General features: G+C 37.8%; 2 protein-coding genes across 2 annotated transcripts in view; one reads left to right on the top strand and one right to left on the bottom strand.

The window, feature by feature from the left end:
- Positions 1-4,002: 4,002 nt before the first annotated feature.
- The window catches only part of LOC115759338 (discoidin domain-containing receptor 2), a 101,511-nt gene continuing 80,829 nt past the window's right edge, over positions 4,003-24,684 (bottom strand). Inside the window, exons 14-16 of the mRNA XM_030700257.1 lie at positions 5,977-6,139; positions 4,357-4,506; positions 4,003-4,259 (exon numbers count right to left, since the gene is read on the bottom strand). Coding sequence (XP_030556117.1) covers positions 4,095-4,259; positions 4,357-4,506; positions 5,977-6,139 — 478 coding nt within the window. The 3' untranslated portion in view covers positions 4,003-4,094. The remainder of the gene's footprint in view (positions 4,260-4,356; positions 4,507-5,976; positions 6,140-24,684) is intronic.
- On the top strand, positions 19,120-19,921 carry LOC115758941. Its single transcript, XM_030699741.1, has one exon. It carries the CDS (start codon positions 19,120-19,122, stop codon positions 19,687-19,689), a length of 570 nt encoding a protein of 189 aa, XP_030555601.1. The 3' UTR covers positions 19,690-19,921.

Below are 24,684 nucleotides of genomic sequence, written 5' to 3'. Positions count from 1 at the left end.
TAGTTTTTATTTAAATTGTGTTTAGTGTCGCAAATGTGAATATATACTTAAATATGTAAGGGTAACAATATTAATCAAACTAAAACATATGCTGGAATGCACAGCCTATTCAAAATGCTTTACGCACTTTGCCAATTTGCAGTGGGGCTCCCGCAGACACTTTTGCCTCTATGCCTTTTCTCCTTTCATTCGTTCGCCTTGAGGCCTTTGGCTTGTTGTTGTTTTTGCTTTTCTAACCCAACGAAAATCTCTGAGCGCATTTGTTGCTGCCGGCAATGGCACTGATGCTATTTGTTCTTTTTGCGTGTGCTTTGTTTTCGTTTGCTTACAATAAAATCAAAGATTGCGTCTGGGATTTTGTTTTCGCAAGCCTTAAAAGAAAACCAACTCAAATAAGCGGCAACCCAGCCCGGCCAATCCGAGTCCCAGTCCCCCCAGCCTCATCCCCGTGAGACGCCAGCAAAAGTGAGTTGAGCCCGAGGGCCTGCTTCAAATAATAACTTATTGATTTCGATTGCATTGGAAATGTTACTTTAAATTAAAGTAGCACTTGCGGGCCTTAGCTCAGCATTTCTACTGCGCCCATATTTTCCAATTAGCAGTCGAATTCACCAAATCTTAATTTCCGCACAAAGTGCTGCAAAACCGCAACAATAATTACGTAACCTGCCAAGCTCAGTGGGGAAGACACACACACACACATACCCACACGCACACATACAGCACAAGCAAGCAACAACAATGCCCGAGCGCATTTGAAGAAGCTGAGCAAAAAAGTTGCGATAAAAATCTCTGTAAGTTCCGTTAGGATCAGCGTGTGGGAGCTAGAGATGGACATTTGTATTTTGTATTTTGACTTTCTCGCGCTCAATTACTTGCAATTTGTTGGTATTTTCTCTTTTTCATATTTTTATAACTTATACGATTTTTATGCACATATTTTTAAATTCGTTTTGCTGTCCGTCTGACTGCCTTTCTGTTTGTCTATACCCAATTTTTTCGCTGCTATAAAGGTAGAGACTAAACAATTTAAACATTCAACCCGTTTATGTCCGCGTCAGGCTGCTTAAAACTATGTCTCCCAGAGTTTTAAAGCTATAGTTGCCAAATTTAGCATTGTAGACTTCTAAGCAACTGCAAAAATAACCGAAAGTGTACTTAATTCACATCAAAGTTCGTGAATCACGTTACCTCATCGCGCTCACGCGCTCATCCCTAGTTAATGTACACCTCCGACTAGCAACAGCAACCGGAAAAGCAAAGGCGCTGGGCATGGCAGACAGGAAAATCTGTCTGTAATTGAGCTCCGAGAGTCACAGATGTTTTCCAGGATTTAACAATGCGACAAAGATGACCCGGCCGCTAGCTGCTGGCCCAAAGTCTGTGCAGGTCGCTGCTGGCTGCGTTCCGTCGAGCAATTTGAATTAATAAGTTTATTATATTCTAGTTGGCCTTCGGATTTGCAGCGGATTTGTATTTGATGTTATTTAATTTGCCAGTAGCTGCCGCAGTGCCGCCCCTCGCACTGCCAAGCAGGTTGGCCGTGTCTCTGTGGGGCCAAGTATCAGAGCCAAGCCTCAGCTGTTTGGCCTGCACGCAGCGGCTCAAAGTCTCATTTAGTTTTGCCATTTGGCTTTGTGTGCTCCGCCCAACCACCCTTGGAGCAGGGAAATGCGCCCGAAAAATGTGCTCGCTAGAAATGTAGTATTTTTTATTTTTTTGTATTTTCATTTTATTTTCGCATTTTGTGTACTTAGGATTTGTATGTCATTATGTTTTTGTTATTAGCTGCAAGTTGGGCTTAAGCTAAATATTTGTAATTTCTTATTTTTCTTCTTCTTTGTTTGATGCTTTTCATTTTTGCCATTTTCAATGCACTTAAATTTTAAAACTTTTATTCAACATGATTGTGCTCAACGTTTTTCTTTGTTTTTTTCTACATTTTTAAATCCTTTTTTTTATTTTTGATTTAATTTTTTTGAATGCCTTGAAATTAGTATGTGAATATAATTAACTGTGTCTTGATTCGTTGCAATTGAAACTGTTTTTTACTTTTAGTTTTGATAGCTTTTTTTTAAATAATGATTTTTTTTTTAATATGCATTCGCTTAATAATAGTTTTAGTTGCAGTATGTAAGTCTACAATGCAAAATCAGCATTTATGATTGAAGTTCTTTACGAAACAAGTTTTTAATTAAATCAATTGCACAATTACGAATGTTTTTTCAAAATGCGCTCTCCAAGATGTTCATTACAATTTTGAGATGTTTCAATCGCTTGGAAAGCCATTTGAGATTCGGTCTGCCGAACTCGAAATATTTGTTTCTATGGTTTTAAGTATATATTTTCAAGTATTTTGTTGCTACAGCGAAACCTCTTTAAAGCTTATTCATAAAACACAAACTGCCAAATTAGCAATTAATTTAGTTTCCATTTATATGTTGGTATATGAAATCAAAGCGAGGAAAAGGCACAGTAAAATGTTTTTTTATTGATTTCAAAACAAAATTTATGGTAGTTCATTATGTTAAAGCCTGAATTAAAGAAATATTTTGATATGCGTCTAATTGACTTTGTCATGATTCGAAGTTCGAGCTTTGACTTGAAATTAAAATTTTTACTTAAGCTGTGAATATTTACGCTTAGCATATGGGTTTTATATAGAACACTTCTCTAGTAGACGGTTCTAGAAGCATTTAGCATAAATTGAAATTCTAATATTCAGTTGCTCAAACATTTATTGTCAAAATTATACGCAGGTTTTGGATTCTTTTCTTCATTTTCTTTATCCATCAAAATTCAATTTTGAGTTTTAGTTGATAGAGAGATGGGGATTGCATAGAACTACGTTTATATAAATATATAGAGTTCTTTCTATAGGTATATACATTTAAAGCAAAATTATTAGATAGAGAGCGTTCAGGTGGAGGAGCGATAGGTACACACATATGTCAATGTTTACATTTTAGATTCTATTTCATAGAATACGCGCACAGTACTACAAATACTTATTCCTATCATATGTCGAAACAATTGTGTATGATCGGTTAAAATATATATTTACAATACTATTATCAATATGCTGAATGCAAAAAACTTAAGCTATTGACTTGAAAACGAACTTAAATCTAGGCTAATTCTAAGCATCTCCTGTGTTTGACCAATGAATCACTTATAGATATTATACTACGATAAATTGCATGGTGCCCTAACCAAAAGTGCATTTTTTTATTAGATCAGAGTTTTTTTTCCTTTATTGGGAACAGCTTTCGATGTCTAAGATTGCAATATGAATCTTATATGAAATGCCTTAGACTCCCGTAAGTATGCTACTAAAAATTGGTTGGAATGGAGTTTCAGTTTACATTATATAGATTAAACTCATGTTGGAAATGATATTAAAATGAATACAAGTTTATTATATAGTACTTTTTTGCCAGTGCTTAGTTAATTCAGTCATAAAGGGTTTCCAATAAACGTAAAGTTGCTTCAGTGTTGGTTAGGAAACTAATGTTGGAATCAGTGTTGGTTAAGGAATTAATGTGCATATATTAATAGTATGTTTTCACCAGGATTAAGTCCAAAATCTCTTCAATCCCTTTTGATTTCACTTCAAAATCGCCAAAAAATACAATTTCAATAAAAATACTGTCTAATAAACGATTCATATTCAGTTTCAGAGTGTTTGGAACAGTTTCGGAATGTTTTTAATTGCATACATTAATAAGACAAACGGATAACATAAATTTGATGTGTTAAAGTTTCGGGATTTCAACAGGTAAGTTTTTTCTTTTAATACAAATTTGTATTTTGAAACATTATTCATTGAAATTCGACTCTTTATGAGTTATCATTGGTTATCTTTTGGTTAGAGCACTCTGCAATACGACTATCCGAATTTTTGCCTACATATCATTTAATTTTAAATGCATTTTTCATTTAAATACATTAAATTCGCATTGTTTTATTTTATTTATATTTTGTTGTGTAGTTTCAATTTAAATGTACCATATAATATTTGATATATATGTATTTCAAATGTTTGCTAAAATCGCGTGTATTTCTGGTTTTCTGTGTATTTTTTCTTCACATTTTTAATACATCAGTGTTTGGGTGTTGGGCTTAAAACCTAAATTCTTGCGCTGCAAAAACAAATGTATTTCCCGGAAATTGGGGCGACTTGATTCGTTGCGTTGCCAGCATTCGCACATGAGATCGTAAATTTCGCGCGGACAGTTGAGTGGCATTGGCAAAAGTTCCTGCAAATACACATGTTTATATAATATAGATGGATATATATGTATATGTATGTACATGTATGTGGCACTCAAGCCGAGAGTTAGCTTTGCTACTCACATGCATTTTATCGTCCTGATAGATATGTCCAATGTTTTCAATAACATTCGCATCTGTCATGTGCTCATAGGGCTGCTCTCGGGCGAATGTCAATATCTCCCAAAGGGTAACGGCAAAGGACCAAACATCCGATTTCGTGCAGAATTTGGCCTGCAATTAAATGGTGTTTTTTTATTTTTATTTTATATTAATATAAAACATCGGATATGGCCGAAAGGCCTCTCGTTTATTTTTGTTTGCATGGCTTTTGGCTTAAGGATTTTGCGGTAGCTGTTGTTGCGCGTCGACACAAAAGCCATTCATGTGCATACATATCCTTTAAGGCAACTTTTGCGCTTTTTAATAAACATATGTATAAATACCAAAGAGCATCTCAAACCCATTTGCCATCCCTTTGCCCTTTTGCCACTGTTGTTGCCGTTCATTTGCCCCAAAGGCAATGGCACAACTCTAAAAGCTGCTTGTAGAACCTTGTCTAAAACACACACACACACACACACATGCATAAACAACAACAATAATAATAACAACAACAAGCACGCTTTATGGTCTAGATCTAGTGCTATATATGCGTGGGCATATCCATGGGTTTTATCCTTGCCATTTTATTCCCCCCTGCCTGCAACTTCAGGCAGAAAACTTCATACATGTCCTTTTGTCTGTGCGGCTGTCTGCGCCGTTTTTCATGTAGTTAATTAATTTATTTAGTGCGGTTTTTCGCTCGGGGATTTATAAAATATTTTCCTCCGTTTCGGTTGTTATTTTCGTTTTTATTTTTTATTTTCTACTTTTAATTTGTCTCTTTTTAGTTGTTTATTCGGCAAAAAATTTGTACTCTTTGCCATTTTTAGTGCAAATTAAAGTGCTGCTTTCCCCTGTCAGATGAGCGGAAAGCTTTGGCATGTCAGTTAATTAAAACGAAAACTTTTTATGCCTAGAAAAAGCTGTTTTTTTAGACATAATTATAATTAATTATAGTTTCATATTTAAATGGGTTTTATGAGAAAGAAATGTGGATACGAGAGTAATGGAATACCATACCAAATCGTAAACTAAACCGATTAACATAATTATTCTCTAAAAAACACTATATTAGCTGTATTCCCTTTACCTTAACCGTTTGTATGCACACAAGCAGTTCTTTGAAATTACCCGGCTAAAGTAAAATATGAAAAGTTATTTTAAAAATATAAGCGCTTTTTGCTTATTCATGCTGCCGTAATAGACTTATTATAATGTGGCTCGCAGAACTTCAAGACCGGAAAAGGTAACTGACATAAATCGCCAGCTTAAAGAGGCAGCAGAAAAAGCAAATTAAAAATAATTAACACAATTACAACTCATTTTGCTGTCAAGCTGCTTGAAGGATCGGCTACCCCACTGCCTAACTCTTGGAACTCCTTGGAATAAACCAGAGGGAGTTTGAGCATGCAGGGTTAGTGGCAAAAAGACAGAGGGAAAAGAGAGTGAACACTGTTCATTAATTTATAATTATAAACTTGTGCCACAGTGCACAATTCATGCAGTAAATGAGCAAAGCAAAAAAGAGAAAAAAAAAATCCTGAACAAGGTGCATTTGTTAGACTGAAACACGGTTGAAGGAGGAGGGATTGAACTTACCAGCAGGACACTCTCCCAGGCCATCCAGCGTATGGGCATTGGCTGCGTCTGTCGGCCCGTGGTGCCCTCCAGCTGGCAATAGTCCGACGCATAGGCCGAACGGTTTATCACAGTGCCAATGGAACAGACCTTGACGCTCAGCTCGGGTCCAATGATGCAACTTCTGCAATAGAGATTAAAAATAGAGAGTTTAGCTGAAGATTTGGCATCAGAAATCTGTGACAGCATTGAAAATTCAATTAAAAATACCAGAAATTAAATAAACAAATACTTCCGCAGGCTAAAAAGGCAACCAGAGTCAGGATATGCTCCTTGCTGACACGAGCTGATTGCTTCGTCGTCGTCGTTTCCACATTTTCGTGCCACCACATGCCCATTCCCAGCCATGTCGTCGCATGCATTTCAAATGAGCTTCGCTGTCAAACCAACTCCCCCGTCATATGCTCCGCTCCCCCCACGGACATTTTGCCATTGCCTGCTGTGCGCTTTACTTGAAGGGGTTGCATGTGTAGTTACTGTTGTTGCTTCTTACGTTTAAAAAGGTATTTGCAACTTGTTCAAGTAGTTTGCAACACTTAAGCTGCAGATTTCTGGCTAAGCAGGGCTTGGCTATATGTTTAAAAGTTAAAGAATAATGTGTAATTAAATCATTTTTCTTTTTTATAAGCATTCGAATATATGACTTTTAAGAAAATATCAAGTTTTCACTTTGAAGTTGGTTTCGCGCACTTCAGATACTTTACAAGTACTTCCTTATTTATTAACAAATATATGTCTATTATATTGAAATATCGATTCCTAGATTATATTGATTGAAAGTCTGTACCTTACGATCTTTACGACTGCTCCAAACTTATTTGTCGTCAAACTATTTTATTTGAATTTTATAAATTATTAACAAAAGATCTGATTAGAATGTAACTATATTACATTTTTTAATGTTATATTGTTATAAAATGAAAGCTTTAAATCGTTGAGCTCTTGCTAAGACTTTAAAGGGTATTTACGATTCAGTTTTGCTCATAGCTATTGTTTTCTGTTGCTTGAGGGCATTGCCGGTGCAAAACAGATTTAACGTTACGTTTGGAAGCTGGCAAGTGGTCAGTCCGCTGAGTGCTGAGCACCCGAGGGCAACAGCAGGAGCAGCAGCATCAGTTGGAAGCTTTATATTTTTGTATTATTGTTTCAGTCGCAACCCCATCTATCCAAACAGGAAGCAGAAAGAGATGGGTCTGAGGCAGTATAACAAAAACTGGGGGATCAACAAACGTTGAAGCATGACTGAAAATGACAATATAAGCGGAGTGAAGCTGGAGGACCGAGTAGATTCGGTTGGCCTGGGGTTTGGCCTGCGCAGGGGAAGTGCCGTAAATGAAACCATGAAATGGTAAACACAATCAACATTTGATATTGAGCAAAACGGAGTGTGCCAAAGTTAAGTAAATACGGCGACAGTTGAGGTTATGACTGATGACATACCTTAGAGGACAATTGAGAAGTTGAAAATATGCGAATGGCTGCAAAAAATATGAAGAATGCGACAAATGTTTAACTGGGAATGTCAGTAAAAGCAGAAAATATGTTGAAATTGTTGATAAAGGGATTTTTAATGATCACAATAATTTTCATACTTTTCATTTTGCACTGGACTTGGAAAGAGAACAATACCATGACAATGTAGTTTCAGTAATGATTAAGAATATAATATAAAATACTAATAAAAGGATATACGATATAATCAACAGTAGAGAAATTACAGGAATTTAACAGAATGCAGTTATATATTGGCTAGACTTAAAAAAGAAAAAAACATAACAATTAGATTACCAAAAATAGAATATTGGTCAAATGAACACATCGTTAACCAAGCGACGTTAGAATATTGTAATCCCTATATAGAACTTTACTTTTCTCAAATCGAATCAAAAATATATTTAATGGCCACAGATCTAGTCAGTTATCGTTATCGAGACTATCGCACATCTGTTTCATCATCAAGAACAACAATTCATTAACGGAAATGCAATCAAGTATGCAAAGACCCTGCAAAACCTGACAAACATGACGGGGGGCTAACCAAATAACTGATGAAGGGCCAGCGGGCAAAATGAACTGCACCCACACCAACCCACATCCATTTGACGAAAACTGGGCATAGATATTACACATAAGCAGACAGGTCTGACGTGCATAATTTCCTGTTGTTCGCCTGCCTCTTAATATCAATGAAAAAGGATATGAAGTGCTGTCATATTACAAATAAAATGTCTGCCTCAAGTGCGCCATCGTCAGGCTCGTGTCTCGTTGCCGTTCGTCATGTAATGCGTTTAGCCCAAATCTCAAACCACACCACAGCCACACACACACACACACACACACACACACACACACACACATGTTAGCTGGAGTTAGAGCCACCCCCTTTGGCGGACAGTTTCTGATTTCGTGCGTTATAGATTTCGATTTTGAAGACGCGCTTTGCCAAAACCAACAACAATTGAATTTGAGTTGAGTGAAAGGTTTAATTTTCAGCTGACATGCGATGCGGGGCAGAAAGGCGGGCGATATGAATGTGGTATATGACGCAGTTGCAACATGGATCGAGTGTCGCTTGTTGAGTGACTAGTTAAGTAGGCTTGTCTAGGCAGTTTATGTACGGGCTAGGATTTCCATTTCAATGCTCTTGACATCTATTGACAGCGACACTGACACGTGTCGAGGTTTTGCCGAGGGTTAAAACAGAAGCTGCCCCCAGATCCTTGTCTCCATCGTATCTAAGAAGTATCTGCTTGATGTCGTCAAATTGGCCGATTGATGCCGAGTGTTGCTATTAGCTGTCTTTATTTTAAAGTGGATTGTGGTTAAACGTACTTATATATCACACTTTAATATGATTAAAATGCGACCATTAGCCTTAAAAAAAAATATGCAAGAGACCAAGCTATTAACCCAATTAAATGCACACACACGTACAGCTCGACCATAAATTTGGTTAAGAAAATTATACCGTTAAATAAAACGCTGCCATGTGCCATGTGGAAACTGGCGCAGAATCAGCGTCAATTAAACTGCGCCATAAAAATTTGTAAGCTGACCAACAAATTTAAGCGGCCAAATGGTGGAAGAGCTCCTAAAATAAAACAAGACACAAATTGGAGATGGATTTTAAACGTACCATAGCACGACAAATATATACACTGCATACAATTTGTAAAGTTAATTTGATTTGGCAAGAACTAATCGCTTTCTTTTAAATATTTGTGCTTCTAATTATGCAAACAAATTTAAATAAATTAAAAGAAATTCAATTCAATTTAAATGAATTTAAATAAGTTGAAATAAATTTAAGTAAATTTAAATAAATTAAAATAAACTAAAATAAATTAAAATAAGTTAAAATTAATTGAAGTAAAACTAAAATAAATTATATAGAATTTAAATACATTTAGTATTTCAATTATTTATTTGGATACAAATTTTACCAGCGCAAAAGTCTTATTAGAAGTCTTATTTGAAGTATATAGCTTTATTTTATTTTCTTTATTTTTTTATATAAATATATTTTATTTTTTTTAGGCCTCAATTTCCATTTGTAGTCAATTTATATTTAAATAATCATTTAGTTTAATTTATAAGTTTAGTGTTGAGTCTATATTTTTGATATAAATTTACTTAAATCTTCATAATATTGTTATTGTTAATGTTTAAAGAATTTAGCTGAGAGCGTCGAATCAAAGTTTCAAAACATAAACTTCATAACGTTCTTTGCTTTGTCAAAGATAACATCAAAGTAAATATACCCCATTTTTGGCTAGTATATTATTTTTACAACAAAATGGCAGACAATGGACAATAGAGTGGCTAGTTCGGGTCCTTGTTTTCGCAACTTTCACTAACAAGCTGTGTGCCAGAAACAGAAACAGCAACAACAACAACAAAAACAACAACAACAAACCATATATTGTTCCAGTTTTTGGTTCGGTATTTATTTTTTTTTATTTTTAGCTGGCAATTACAAGCATATTAGGTTAACACAAATGCACAACAAAATGTCCTTGGATTTGCGACAATAAAAAAACAAAGGAGAGATAAAAAAGAGAGAGCAAAAAATAACAACAGCGAGCAAAAAAAAAAAGAAGAAAAATAACGAGTACAAAACGCAATAACAATAAATTGCATGCGACTTGCGGCGCACTTTTAAAATGTGTCAGAAAAACATATAGTTATGGGTTTTTAGTTGCCCAGAGCCCGGGCAAAGCAGCACACACGGCCCATCCACAGGCCACGATACACCATACATAGCTGTGTAGCAGCGTACTGGCCTGTATTTGCCACAAGACGCGACGCGATGCGAGCAAAATAAATAAAATAGCTGGCAGCAAGGACAAATAAACGACTTTGGGATTTGCTTTGGCATTGGACGCGAAGGCGGCAAACGCGTCTTGCCAGTTGGTTATAAATTAGAAAAAAAAAATAGCACCATGTGCCCGGCCACTGGGCTTAAAGCGAGTTAATTAAAGTCCCAGACAAAATGATGGCCATTAAAAACACGCTATGGACATTAAGTGCATCAACTAAAGTGCCCACTGACCAGTTGTCAGTCAGAACGTCTGCCTCAGTTCAATAAACTAAGAAAACAAACAATTAAACTCAAGTCTGATGAGTGGTTGAGGTCAAAGGGTGTCCCGAGTGGGGCAAAACAAACGGGTCTCACAATCAACCACCAATAGAGTCAAATGCCGTTAGGCGTTATCCCAGAGCATATGGAAGTACTGCTTGAAATCGATTGAAAAAGTTAATACAGAGCTTAAGCTTCGGCAAATAAGAGGTATCAGGCTTATATGGGTCATTGTAGTAGTTATATATTTTCTCGTTTGCATGGTGCACAGCTTTAAGTACGCGTTTCTCTTTATTTCCCATCTAAATAGCATGTCCTAACATTACATATCAGTTCTTGCGAATATATTTCAAGTTCAATCTAATTATATACTCTAATCCGTATACGAATCCTCGGCAAATATATCATAACTATTAATTATATTAATAATTCAACTCCAGAAAAGTCAAGAAAGAGGTGTATTACGTTAACGTTACATTAAAAATAATTTGTGCTTTATTTTCACCAAAGTTGGTTGCCGTAAAACACAATTTAAAAATTGTATTTAAATGATCCATTGACACAGTTTTCGTTGCGTGGCGCCCCCTTTTGTGTTGTTTGTTTATAATACAACAGAAAAAAAAGCAAGGCCACAAAGCAACTGCAATCAGTTTGAAAAACAAACCAAAGCACCAGCTCTCGACTATCCTTGATACCAATGGCCAGTGTACGAGAACAAACGCCAAACTCTGGACATAACCATTACTGGTCGTTGCGAAGGCTAGAACATATTGTCAAAGGACATCATCAACATAATAGACAAGCTGTAGCCACAAAAACGGATGTTAAATTGAAAAAAAACCAAACCAAAACGAAACTATGAGAAGGAAATACATGGCTGCTCGGGACCAAACGAGCTTATAAGCTTATGGAGGAAAAGGGACAGCGTTCCGCACTAGAGTGGACCGCGCGCAGCCTTAGCTTTCCACTCAATTGAAACGCTTGAATGAATGAACCCATGAATGAAGGACGCCAGCGGTATAACAACAATACAATACAGCACACTAGCTGAACTGAGCTTTTTTATCACTTGGACAGCATCAGTCGATGTTCCCGCTTCTCATCCATTGTGTGTGTGTGTGTGTGTGGCCAACAACTATTATCATTTGCTCTGGTCACACACGCACAGAGACCCAAAGACACACATATAACCACGAGCGCTTGCCGAAGGGACCTTTGCCATTGACAACAGCTAAAAGGAGCACAACAAAAAAAAAGAAGAAGAATGAGTTGGGAAGCCAATGGAGCAACCAGCTACAAGCCCATAATAGGCCATTTGGACAGCACTTGAGGGTCAAGCCGTAATGTATGCTAATGATTACGGTGAAGAGTTATGCCCCAGCATCGATGGTTGAAGGGCACGACTGGGCCTCATTTTGCATTTATGATTCTTTTTTGCATTGCATGATTGATTTTTTTTAAACAGTCTGAACTTTGATTTAGTTTGCTTAAAGCTAAAAGCCAAACAGTTGTGTGGGTTATGTAGAACCAACTCAAATTTAAGTTGTGTTTAAAAATCAACAATATTGTATGGAGAGAACCGCTTTGGGGGGTAACTGCAGCTCTCCCAATTACTCGCAATATTTCTCTCTCTCTCTCTCTCTCTTTCTCCTACAGTTCAATATCGCTCTTCTATGAGATTCTCATGACTTCAAATACGGTTTAAGGATCTTTGTGGCCTACATTTTTAGGAAGTGATTTTCCTAAACATATGTAACTCTGATTTAATAACCAGATCAACTTCTCAGATAGCCGCAATTTAAAGCAATAGCTTTTCGAGTGCTGTTTGGCTGTATTGCAGCATTTTAACCTATTTGCATGCAGCTGACATATGGCCATTAATTAAAACATCAACACCATCCTCCCCAAACAGTGTGACAACAACAACAACAACAAATACAAGACAAGCAGAAACAGCAGCAAAACATCGCCTGGAGACTTGCGCAACAATTTCACATGTCAACGCATGCAAAAATTGTTGCCAGCGGGGAAAAAGAAGATAGGGAAGGGACGCAGGGTGACTCTGTAGCAAACCGTGTGAAATGTGATCAGGTGGAAGCAAATGGTTGCCATTGCCAATAAGGGTCAAATAGGGCGGGATCGGGGGCTATATGCATTTAACCCTTGACAACGCGATGCGTGCAAATAAAATGAAATGGAGTTGTTGTTTTTGTTGTTGTTGCTGTTGCTGAACCTGGAAATGCTGCTGACGTTGTCATGACACTGGCGGACACTTGGGGAGACTCTGACTGTGAAACACTCGCTGCGCCTGGCAGGAAATAATGTGCACCCAGGCGGAAGTAGTTGCTATATCCAAACGAATTGATTGACTTTGAATGCAACTCGATGTCTGTCGAATGGGGCCCATAAATGGAATCAAAGTTGGCCAACAAGAGTCAAAAAGTTTTTGATTCGACTTTGCAAGGCTAATGAGTTGAGTGAGTGTAAAATTGGATATATGTAGGTGAAAAGGAGAAACGGAATTTGAATATAGATTGGCAGATTACATAATTACACACTTGCACAGTGTGTTATGCATAGGAAATGACATTTGAAGTAAATCAAAACATTCGTTCTTGATCAGAGGTAATAGTTAAATATGCAACAGCTCCCAGCTGGCCGAACATGTGGAAGGTCGCAGTCAACTAGATCTGTTCATTTCATTATTGAAACAAACTCTCGTAACTTTGTTGGCTTAGTAAATCCCTGAGTAGATCTAACTATTGCTAAAATTAGAATATGGTGTTGCTCACGTGGAAAATATATCAAGTTATTCGACAGCTGCAAGCTAATAAACTTATCTTATTTCAGCTTAAGCCCAGCAAAACTAGTTGGGAATTTTAAGACAATATAGAAGTGTCTATAAGTTAGGCTTATGTAGCATACTTTAGCGACTTGACTATTCTTTAACTTGGTAAACTAAAAACCACAATACTAGATACTATCTTCTTCTATCGAAAGAGTATTTAGTAGGAATTTGAGCTTACAGAAGGCTTAGCTGACTGAAAAGCAAAAAACTGTGTAATTATAAAATGTTAATAAATTTATTGTAAAAATGCAAAGAGCTTTAAATGTATGTGTGTATGTGTATGTTAACAAAATACGCATAAATTTCTGTTGTTTGTTTATATGTTTTTTATGCCTGTGGACTGCTAAGCCATTACCTTTATAGGGTGGGCGTTATATCAAATCAGTGCACGCTGCTTAAAAGCAACGCCTTCATTTTTTTCTTCTAGCTACTGCCACGCCCATTTTGTTGCTTCATTAGTGCGTCGACGTCAGTTTGAGTGATGTGCCTGGGTTCTTAACGGCGACTCTCGCACAATTCGCTATAAATTTGCATTTATGCAAATCGCCCTGCATTCGAGGGCTTTCACTTTAACTACTTTCACTGCAATGCCAGAGGCTCGCGGGTGACTGCGCGTCTAAGCTAAGTGCCTGCCGGGGCTCCTTCCACGCCCCCAGGCCACCTGCTGTAAAACTAACTAACTACCGTAAACTCCAATTCTGAGCAGCGTTGCACTTGGCAACGTTTTATGTTTAATTTATGCGCTTTTTTTTAGTATTTTTCTCTGGGATCTTGACTTGAAATTTATTACTGTTCTCTCTGCGCGCGCAGCCATTTTCGTTTTTCAAATTTAGTGACTTTCACTTTTCCACCTTTCCAAAAACAATTTTTGCATGTTTCTCGGCAGTTTTGTTGATGTTGTTGTTATTGTTGTTGTTTTCCATTGTTGCAAGCTGATTTTTAATTAAAATTTCGCTGGGTTGAAATTTATTTATTTTTTTGTGTTTGTGGTTGGAGGACGCCGCCGTTTTAATGTTGATTTTATGCAAATGACAATTGATTGAAATTTTTAGCCGTGTGTGTGTGCCCGTGTGTGAGAGAGTGTGTGTGTGTGTTATCCTGTTCGTGTGTGTTGATTGAAGGCATATTAAAATAAATGAAGGCATACACCATAATGGCCATAATATGCCATAAACAATTACCATTTAATATATTATTGCTTGTAAATATGCAGCTATTGAATACACACGCATACCCACACATATATAAATATTTTGCATATTTATAGTTTTGCATTTATAAACAATTATCTCGCTTACACAAAGCAAACACACACACTGAGCTCGACAAAAATGCAAGATAAACAAGCAAATTATCAGTGGGGTAACGTACAGACAATAGAAAAGGGGAAAGTTAGGTAAATAATATAAAAGCAAATTTAGATAAAAGGATTTGTTTCTTCTGTTTTTAAAATGCAAAGGGGCAAACCTTTGTTTAGATGACCAGATATATTTATAAATGGAGAGATTACAAATCAATGTGTATACATATATCAAAATCGGGGAAAAAACTGATTTCTGATTTATTTATGTTTTTTATGTTAAGAGTAATGTTTGTTTGCTCCTAATTTTTTCATATTTTTTCTATTTATGCAATTTAATACATTTTTATGCCTACTTAACATTTAAGCCGCTTGCGCTAATTACAACATTTATTTATTAAGCATCATTTTATATATTTATCGTAATAATTTGCCAGCTTAAAAAAAGAAGAAAAAACCTTTATCTATCTTAAAAATGCTTGAGCTCGTTAATTTTATATATGTTTAATTTGATAATTATATGAAACTTGCATTAAGCTATAAACCCCTCACCGACTACGTCCATGGTAATAAACCGCATTAATCTTTGTCATTGTTTGATTAAATCAATTAAATTTTCCAATACAACACAGAATGGCACAGACACACACACACACAGGCACACAAACAATGGCACATACACACACACACACACACACCCAGCTATAATTATGCTTGGCCATAATTGCGTTGGTCATTTAAACGCAAATCCCGTGAAGCTGTCCCCCGCCACCAAAATGTCAGGCAACATTTGGTCCGGCACGCTTTTTGTCAATCGCAAATCGATCCAATTGAAATTTCAAGCTGCCTTCATGTTGTTGTTGTTATTATTGTTATTGATGTTGGTATTGTTGCTGTTGTTTCGGTTGTTGCCGTGGTGTCGCCTGGCAGCCTTTGAATTGAATTTCCCTGTCATTGGTTTGCAATTATTACTAAGAGCGCCTGCCAGGCAAACCAGACCCAACTGTTCAGCTAATCTACACAAATCTGACGCACAGCTGACCACGGCCCAAAGCTGTAGTGGTTGCTATAGCTGTGGCACCAGCCATAGCTCCACCGAACCATTTACCCTAGCATTCTGTACTCGTGTATGTGTGTGTGTGTAAGGGGGGGTTAACTTGTCGCGCGACATGAAACGATTAAGGCAGAAATGCTTTTAGCCATGCTATTGGCTTCTGGCTTTGGCTCTGAGGTGTTTGCCCGAGTCGCTATGCCGGGTTGGTCATTATGCAGGGTCTGTGTGGCTTCGTGGGTGCATTTGTATATATATAAAACACATACATACATATATATCGTGTGATTGATCACAATTTTCGAAAGTAATTAGAGGAGCATGTGGCCAGCGAAAGACCCCACAGAGACGCCCGACTTTGGTATAGGGAAAAGCATTAAACGTAATTACTCTGTAAATAATTCGATGCGTTCCGTGTCCAGAAGTGTCAGCTATAAGGTGATATTAGCCATTAGAAATGGGCTATCAAAATATTAACTTTAATGCAGATAAGCTGCATGAATCGACAGAATAAGAATGTAATTTAGCAATGTAGCTGTACCTAAATAGAGACATGGATTTATTTTTTCTCTATTTTATAAATAATTATTGATTAACGAGTTGTCTGCATGAAAAAGGAATCTTTACCGAGCTTGACCCTAATGTTTGCCATTATAGATCGAAAGATACATACTACATTCGCAATTGGAATTTAAAAATGTTACCTGTATAATTTAATTTAATTTAATATTTGCTTTCCAATAATATTAATTTTTGGAATTGTGTACAACTAATTGATACGCCTTCATTGAATATTCGCCCAAACTTGTTTTGCAATAATTAAATTAACATATAAACGTCTTCGAGTTGGGTCAAAACAACATTTGCATCAATTCAAATTATTATTTTAATTGTAAGCTCAAGTTGACTCTGGTACATTTATTTGCTATCCCCAGACTCAACTTCTATACTTCAACTTATTTGCGTTTATTTTTGGCTATAAATCAAGACTGGGCATCATTCCCTTGGCATCAACACAATCATATACATTATGAGCTTGATACCCATATTAAAATTCAACATTGAATTTAATTAACCTTGCCAATGTGCTGGATCAGTGCACCCTCTTGATACGTCGCCAATGTCTGCCAAGTAATCAGTTTTCTTTATGGAGCCTGTAATTTCAATGGTTAATGCCTCTGAGGCGCTATGCGCAACCCCAAAGGCCATGCGTTAAGGCTAGGACAGCCATTAGAAACCACATACTGGCACACGCTGCAGAAGCTGGAGAAGATTGCCGGCGTCGTCGCCTTTTCGTCTTTGGGTGCCAATAATGACAACAAACATATGCACGAGCGGCGGGAAACAATAAGCAGCAGTCCAAACTTAACGACAACTAAATCCAATTATAAGCACTGAGCGCAACAGGAGCTGCACTGGGCGACAGGATAACATTGAACACGTGTGCGTAACGAATTTTCAACAGATATGCTCGCCTGTTTCTGTGTGAGTGTGTGTGTGCGTGTGTGCTTGGCTTCGGGGGTTGCTTTGGGGGGGTTGGCTTTGAATGCGGTTCTGCTTTTGGTCTCAGTCTGCATTGCATTGCATCCCGCAGTGTTGCATAAAGGTTTACTTTTCATTTATGAGCCAGACAAAGGAACAACCCTTACAAATGCATTGCACAAAGGAGGTCCTGCATATAGTTTCCCTGCGTGTGACGCGCGTGTGTGTGTGTGTGTATGTGTGTGTGTTGCTGCTATCCCACCCACCATCAGCGAAAAATTGTAATTAAACTTAATCCGCTCAATTTGAAACGCATGCCAAGCCAAAAGTGCCTCTCTCAATATGCTTCCTGTGCCCTGGATTGAATTTTACCCTGTAATAAAGTGTATAAAGAGCGTATACAACTTGCATAGATTTCATTATGAGCAATCTTATTTTTGGTTTTTATATTCGTCAAAAACTGTGAAAACGTAGAAATCGATGGCAGATGGCGAAAGAAAAAATATTAGATTAAAAAAGTTTGCGATTGTTTATATAACTTTTTTATAATATTTTTTAAATTTTGTTGAATGTTATATTGATTCTTCAAGGAGTACTTGTTATTTTCTTAAAACAATACCTATTTTATTTTTGTTTCTATTCTATTTCTTTTGCTTGAATTTATTTAGTATTCTTTGAAGAACTTTAGAGTAAAATGCATTTTGATTATTATCATAATTACAGGGTATGTACAAATTGCACAGTTTGTATTGCCATTTACTTAATTTTAATTAAAACTGTCAGAAAAAGGATTCGGGAATCCTTGCAGTTGCCCAAATGCGTTCATGTGTTACAAAATGTGCATAAATTATTGAATTAGTGCGTTTGCAACAAATTTCTCTCGTTCTTCTCTTCTCGCTTTCTCTCGCTCTCTCTTGTCTCTGAGCCAATTTTCATGCTGTTCGTTATTAATATAAAATTTTAAAGCATAAATTAAGGCGCTAGCGCCACACTTGCTTATAATTTATGCATGGCGTTGACTTTGGTTCAGTTCGGTTCGGTTTGGTTTTCATTTATTTATTTATAACACTCGCTGCCAACTGCCAAAGGGCTGCGGCAATTAGTTCCAAGCTCCTTGGGGATGTTTTAATTATCGTATTGTATATATTTTTTTGTTATTCCATTATTGTATTTGTTGCTGCTGCTCTGCGATTTATGCGAACGATTTAATAATGCAAATTAATTCAAGCGTTTCCTTTTTTCGGATCTTTTTTTTTTGGGGTTATCATTTGGGCGGCAATTTTCTTTTGTAGCTTTTTGTTTGTTGGGTTAGGTTTATGGCTGTGATTTGATTTATATATTTTTTGAGGTGGGCGTGGCAGACCATCGCCAGCTTATTTGATTTATATGAGAGATGTACAAGGCATGCCCGGGACACAATGAGGGGGAGTGTAGGTGGCGTAAAGGGCCCTCAGATTTATATGTTGTCGCTGAGAAATCAATGTGGGTAGCTAATGTTATGATTGCGTCCGATTTACCAAAATGTGTGAATTTTCTTAAAAGACTGACATACAAATAATTGTAGTCTTAGAGCCACCGTTTGAATGTGATTGGGTGACAACAATCAAAACATATCACACAAACATTGCTAATATCTATCAAATTTGAGATTCTGAAGAAACGATTAGTCGACTGTCATTATGAGTATTACGATTTCAAATACTAAATTTGACATATCTTATCAACATTTAGTTTTGAGGGTTACCCTGCGCTTATCAGCAAGTGATTCCCTCTGACAACCATCAGAAGCATATATAAACACCAAACCTATCGACAATCTACACAGTTACCAGACAGTTAAAACAATGTACTCCCCAACGCAACTTATTGCTTTTACGCTGATTTTTGCCCAGCTACTGGGCACCATTTATTGTGGAGTATACGATAATACGGATCGCTGGGTCCTCTCGGATAAGACGCAGAACTTCCCCGAAAACGCAGTGCTAGGCGGCATCGATTCATACGGCTATGAAAACTACGTGGGGCGCGTCGTTTATTCAAGCTCGATTCTGCCAGCCCGTGTAAGGTCCGAAACTGGGTACACTACCTATAACACCGACACACTCGCTAATCAGGCGACCTCCTACGAGTTGCTGATCGCCAATGAAACCGTCAGCTATCATTGGGTGCGCAGTTACGATGGCTTCAGGGAAAGGAATGCTGTTTCTGTGGGTACAAGCGCACTGAACGAACGTGTTTACGTCTGCCGCGCCAGAACCGATGGCGGTATTTTCATTGGCACCCTGTATCTTGCGCAAAAGGTTTGTTTTATCCGGTACGAGAATTTCCCTTTGAGACAGATCAGTAAATACGAGGTACTGGTCCGACAAGTTTCACCAGCAGCGTGGGCACCATTCGTCAATCAAATCAATTGATAAGATTGCAAAGTTAAATAGAAACGAACATTTTAAAATAGAAATATCACAGTTGTTGTCTATTCATACTGAGTATCTCCCGAGTGGGCATATTCTTTTGAAAGTGTCTTTTTTAAGGCAGTTTAATTTGAATATTGTCATTGTATCCTTAATGCTACCATTTCCATCTGATGATATATTTTAGTCACATTGCGTTTACTCCTTATAAATATTTAAAATGTGTTACAAATTGCGACAATAAACAAACAAAGTTCATTTTTTTTCAACGTCCTGCTGTCTTCAATTGCCTGCGATGCACTTTGCACGTCCCTCAACAAAAGCAGCAACAATAATAGTGCACTGCACTCCCAAGTCTTGGTCCCCCAGTCAACATTCCTGTTGGGTACTCCCAGGTCTGGTCGGGTCTGGGTCGGGTCTGGTCTGGTCTGGTCTGGTCTGAATGCCTTGGTACGTTTTGTAGCACAAGTGTTTTGTAGTTTTGCAGTGATTTCATTAAAATTTTACTGTCATAGTAAAAGTTTTATTATGAGCACGAGTTGTTTTTGCTGTTGCTGCTGCAAACGTGAGCCAAAAACAATTCCCGGCACATGCCAAAAATATTATAAACACTACAGACAGAGACAGAGACACAGGCACACAGTCAAAAGTCAGGCAAAAGCTTGTTCAGTTTATATAGTAATTATGTTGTTGTTGCTGTTGTGCTGTCCAGACTTCATGCATTGCGCCTAGGCATGCATATGCAACAAGCTGCAGCAGCAGCAGCAGCAGCAGCAGCAGTAACAGCAGCAGTAGCAGTGGCAGTTACATAAAAAACTGCTGCATGCACTGGGGCGTCTTTGTGTTTATTCTCAGTACCCATTAAAAATAGAGTGTGAAGGGTATTATAAATTAGTGCTAATATGTGTTACAGTCAACGTGAAGCAACTGCGATTCATAGGGATATATATATTTTAATTCCCTCATTCAATTCGCCCGACTGTCTGTGCCTGGATGAACTCATCTAACCATATTAAAACAATCTTGATGATATATTGCATTCGGGCTCAAATCCCAGTATTGGCCCATATTTTCCTGTACCCATTTGTCAACGTTTTCGTTGAACATACGAAACATTTTGCATATCTTCCCTTCGTTTGCAAGGGTATTTCGTCTTCGGCACACCGATAATATTTTATTTATATCTTTGCTCAGTCTAACACCTTCTGCTCCCAGCGCTGGCGGAGTTTTGCACAGTTTATGCTGCCTGCTTTTAGGCTAATGTGCTCATTTTATGCAAGCGTCTCCCTTGCTGCACGTTGCACGCTGCAAGCTGGAAACTGTGCAAAGGGATTTTTATGCGAGCATCAGCCTGCCACCCAACGCCACCCACCGCTGCACCTCTTGCCTGGCGGCAACTTTATATTGTTTGTTGTTGCTGTTGTTGTTATTGTTGTTGATGTGGCACACTGCCAAATGCAACAGCTTGTGTTTATAATTGAAATAATTGCAAAAAGCAGACATAATTATATTCTTATTTTTATTGTTGTCGTTGTTCTTGTTTGCGTTGCCTGCATTCTACTGTTTCTTTTTATGTCGCTCATCATCATCATTGTCGTCGTCTGGGACCGAGAGTGCGACTTAGCATCAGCCTCGAGCTGTAAGTTTATAAAGCATAGTTTTTTCTGCTTTCAACTCCAGCCATAGTATATACTGTACTGGGCATATTTGCTGAGGCCAAAGCTATGTAACACGCTCATGCAGGCATTTTATAGTTTATGTCCGCATGATGGCTGGTAATTGTCAGTATATATATAATTTCTGTACTTTTTCTAGGGCATGTTGAGGTCGCTCACACCTTTTGATCGAAATATTTCTTTTTGCGTAGCCTACTTAAAGGCTTTTCATTTTAATTGCACAGCATGTACATGAAAAGCTGGGCTCATTTCCAAGCAATTACTTTAAGGCCTCGTCACGTTGCAGACTTAATCGTTAAGCCGCCTTTGGGCGCATTAGCCGCAACAATTTTCGGGGAATAAAGCTAGCCACAGCACCTAATAATCAACCCTTTTGCAGCTGAACAAATATGTTTGCTAGCGGGTGCCTAAATGCATGCAGAGCACACATTTTGGCCAGGTAGCGCCATGGGGCTTTTGCCTGGCTGGCCAACCTGCCAACCGAGCAGATAAACTTCAAAAAGCGCCTTGAAAAGCGGCTTAAAACTTCTTCAGGCGAAACGGTCCTTGGCCGAAACGAAACTCTATGACAACATTGACAAAGGCATCGCCAGCTGCGCGGCAGGAACTAAAGCAGAAATTAAGCATTGCCATGGAGGCGCCGTCTATGTGAGATGATTGATTGAGCTTTTAGTTAAATTGCGCAAGCGGCCAGCTGAAGCGCATACAAGTACAAGCATCTTAGTGAAAAGTTTCAGTGCCATTTTCCCCTACCTACCCGCCCATAATATCCCTATTTGCCTGCCTCGCACTCTGTTTAAACTTCGAAGTCGTTGGCAAAGCAACAGCTTCGGGCTTATGTCTGGCATGTACCGAAAATTATTTGTACTGCGCTGGGAGTTCATTCTTCGTCCGATTCTCATCGACTTCTCATACCCTTCAACATGTTATAACTTATTCATTTCGTAGATAATCCTAATAAGCAGAATGATGATATTTAATATAGTTCTGTTTGCTGGATCAAATATTCTTAGTAGTAGAGCGTTAAGTGCATTAATAGTTTTTTTTTAAGAATTTATTGAAAAAATTGGCCAAAAATTTAACTTTTCCCGGACTTAAGAGAGTATTTAACCAGTCTGTGCTTGGCAAAGATAATCATTCCTGTGTTACCTTTCGCCAAAAATGTTGTTGCTTCTTTTTGGTTAGTTTCGCGCTAAAAGTTCAACTTTGCCTGGGCTTAAAATAATAAGCGGGCGTAAAATGAGCCTTGATAGGCCGCAGAGCCGCCCAGCCACCTCTCCCCGCTGCCCTCTCTAGGCCAGAGCCATCGTCAGCTGTGTTTGTCTTAAGTTTTCCGTGCGTGGGCTGCCAGTAATAATCAAAAGTTTTGTTTGCCTGACCCACGTATGTTTGCTTGAGTTTAACATTAGTGTCATCCTCGAATTCCAATATTTAGTAGAGGAATCTATTAGTGAATTACTCTGAAGCAACAATAAGAACAAGGTCCAAACATTGACATTTAATTCCCCGCGCAAGAACTTTATCAACTGCCGCATAATCCAGCAAATTTTTTAGCACTTAAATTTGTACATGGCCCGAAACTTTTCTTTTCTCTTTTCTTTTTTTGCGTTGCCTACTTCGGGACTGCTAATCCCTAAACTGTCGCAAAACTTTTGTGGCAGCAGCAACCAACAACAACAACAATAAAAATAGAAGCAGCAAAAAAAAAAGGAAAAGGAAAATGAAAAAAAGGCCAACAAAAGTTTTGCAACAGATAAAAGTGCAAAGTTTGAGGGAAAGCAAGACAACAAAAAAGGCAAGCCGGGCGAAAATTACAAACATTTTCAATTATCAAGCCAAACAAGGACGTTGACGTATTGTCTGGGCTCTCATTATGCCATTACCATCATATAATTACAGCCTGATTATTGTTTATTAAGTTAAAATGGCGCCGCGGCGTGTTGATAAATGGCTCTGAGTTGGGGCTTTTGTCCGGACTGTACCTGTGCGGCGTGTCCATCAAAACTGGCGACGGCCACTGCTCACCTGGTGTCAGTTATCAAAGGGTTGCCCACCAACCTGAGCTGGAGAAGCAGCTTTCAGGCTCTGAATTTCGCATTCATTTTTCAAAAGCACCTTGTGGTAGGCAGCATTAAAATTTCGTTAGTTTTCTTTGTTTTTTTCCCTTCCTCCCACATTTTTTAAATGTCACTGTCAACGCGTCTTATGAAAGGTTCTCGTTTGATTGAAGGCAATTAGAGGAATTGGGTAGAAATGCTCTGCTGTATCTTTTAACATTGTGAGAGCAGATGATTTCGCTCCCTACTTATCCCTAGGGACTTTAAATTAATTAATCACATTAAATGCTTTGCGGGCTAGCCCCAAAAAGTAAAAACCTTGTCAAAGCAAACTATTAAGATCAAAGATAATGCGCAAAAATAATGATGCTAAATGTTGGCACAATTATGCCTCGCTGTCCCCACTAATGGATGTTATAAGTGAGGGGGCGAGAGTTCTTCCAAGCAGAGTGTCTGATGTTCAGTCGTCGTGGGCATAGTCTGCCAAGACGGCATTTCAATTAATTAAATAAGCTCCTAAAATGTTGGCGCATGTATGTTGATAATTATGATACAACAAGTCGAGGTGTGCTCATTAAGTTCTGGCCTGAAATAAATATTCACTTATATACTCCTATATACATACAAACAATCTATAGTTAATATGTTTATTTAACTGCTTGCTGAACATATTAAATCTAATATTCATTTAAACTTTTCATATCAACCCTTGTAGATTATTTCGGTTTTTATTTAAATAAATTCTGTCTGTTCCGTTTGAGGCCTAAATAAATCAGTGTAGTCGTGCAGAATGTCCTTTTGAAAAAGAATACAATATGAACAAAAATGAAATGAATTCAAAACTTTAGCCCATTGTGTTGGAACCCACTGTCAAGTTAACACGAGGAACTGAAACAGTAAAGAAGAATAACAAATTGTCACAAAGAAAATGCATTCGAGTGTTAATAAACATGGATACAATATTCTGGCTTATACCCTTTTTTTCCTAGGTCAAGTTATCATTGGTTCATTACAGTCTTGATTTGATTTCAATTGTGAATTGGTGCAGGGGCAGGGTTGGGCTCTGAGCCGCAACCTGGGAAGATGGCGCTTTTATCGGAGGCCATTGGGCATTACCTTCAGCCTTGTCTTCAATTAGCGATAATATTATAAATGATACGAATGAGTTTTTCACATTTAACTTTTTGACAGCTTGATGCGGGTACGCTTTTTCAGCCAATTGCTAATTGACAGTGAGATTGGCCTCAGGATAGTCAGCCGGGCTG

This window comes from Drosophila novamexicana, unplaced genomic scaffold (assembly GCF_003285875.2).
Source record: "Drosophila novamexicana strain 15010-1031.04,08,12 unplaced genomic scaffold, DnovRS2.1 tig00000193-arrow-pilon, whole genome shotgun sequence".
Taxonomy (NCBI): domain Eukaryota; kingdom Metazoa; phylum Arthropoda; class Insecta; order Diptera; family Drosophilidae; genus Drosophila; species Drosophila novamexicana.
Note: the sequence above shows the minus strand (reverse complement) of the source record. Positions and strands in the feature narration are given on the sequence as shown.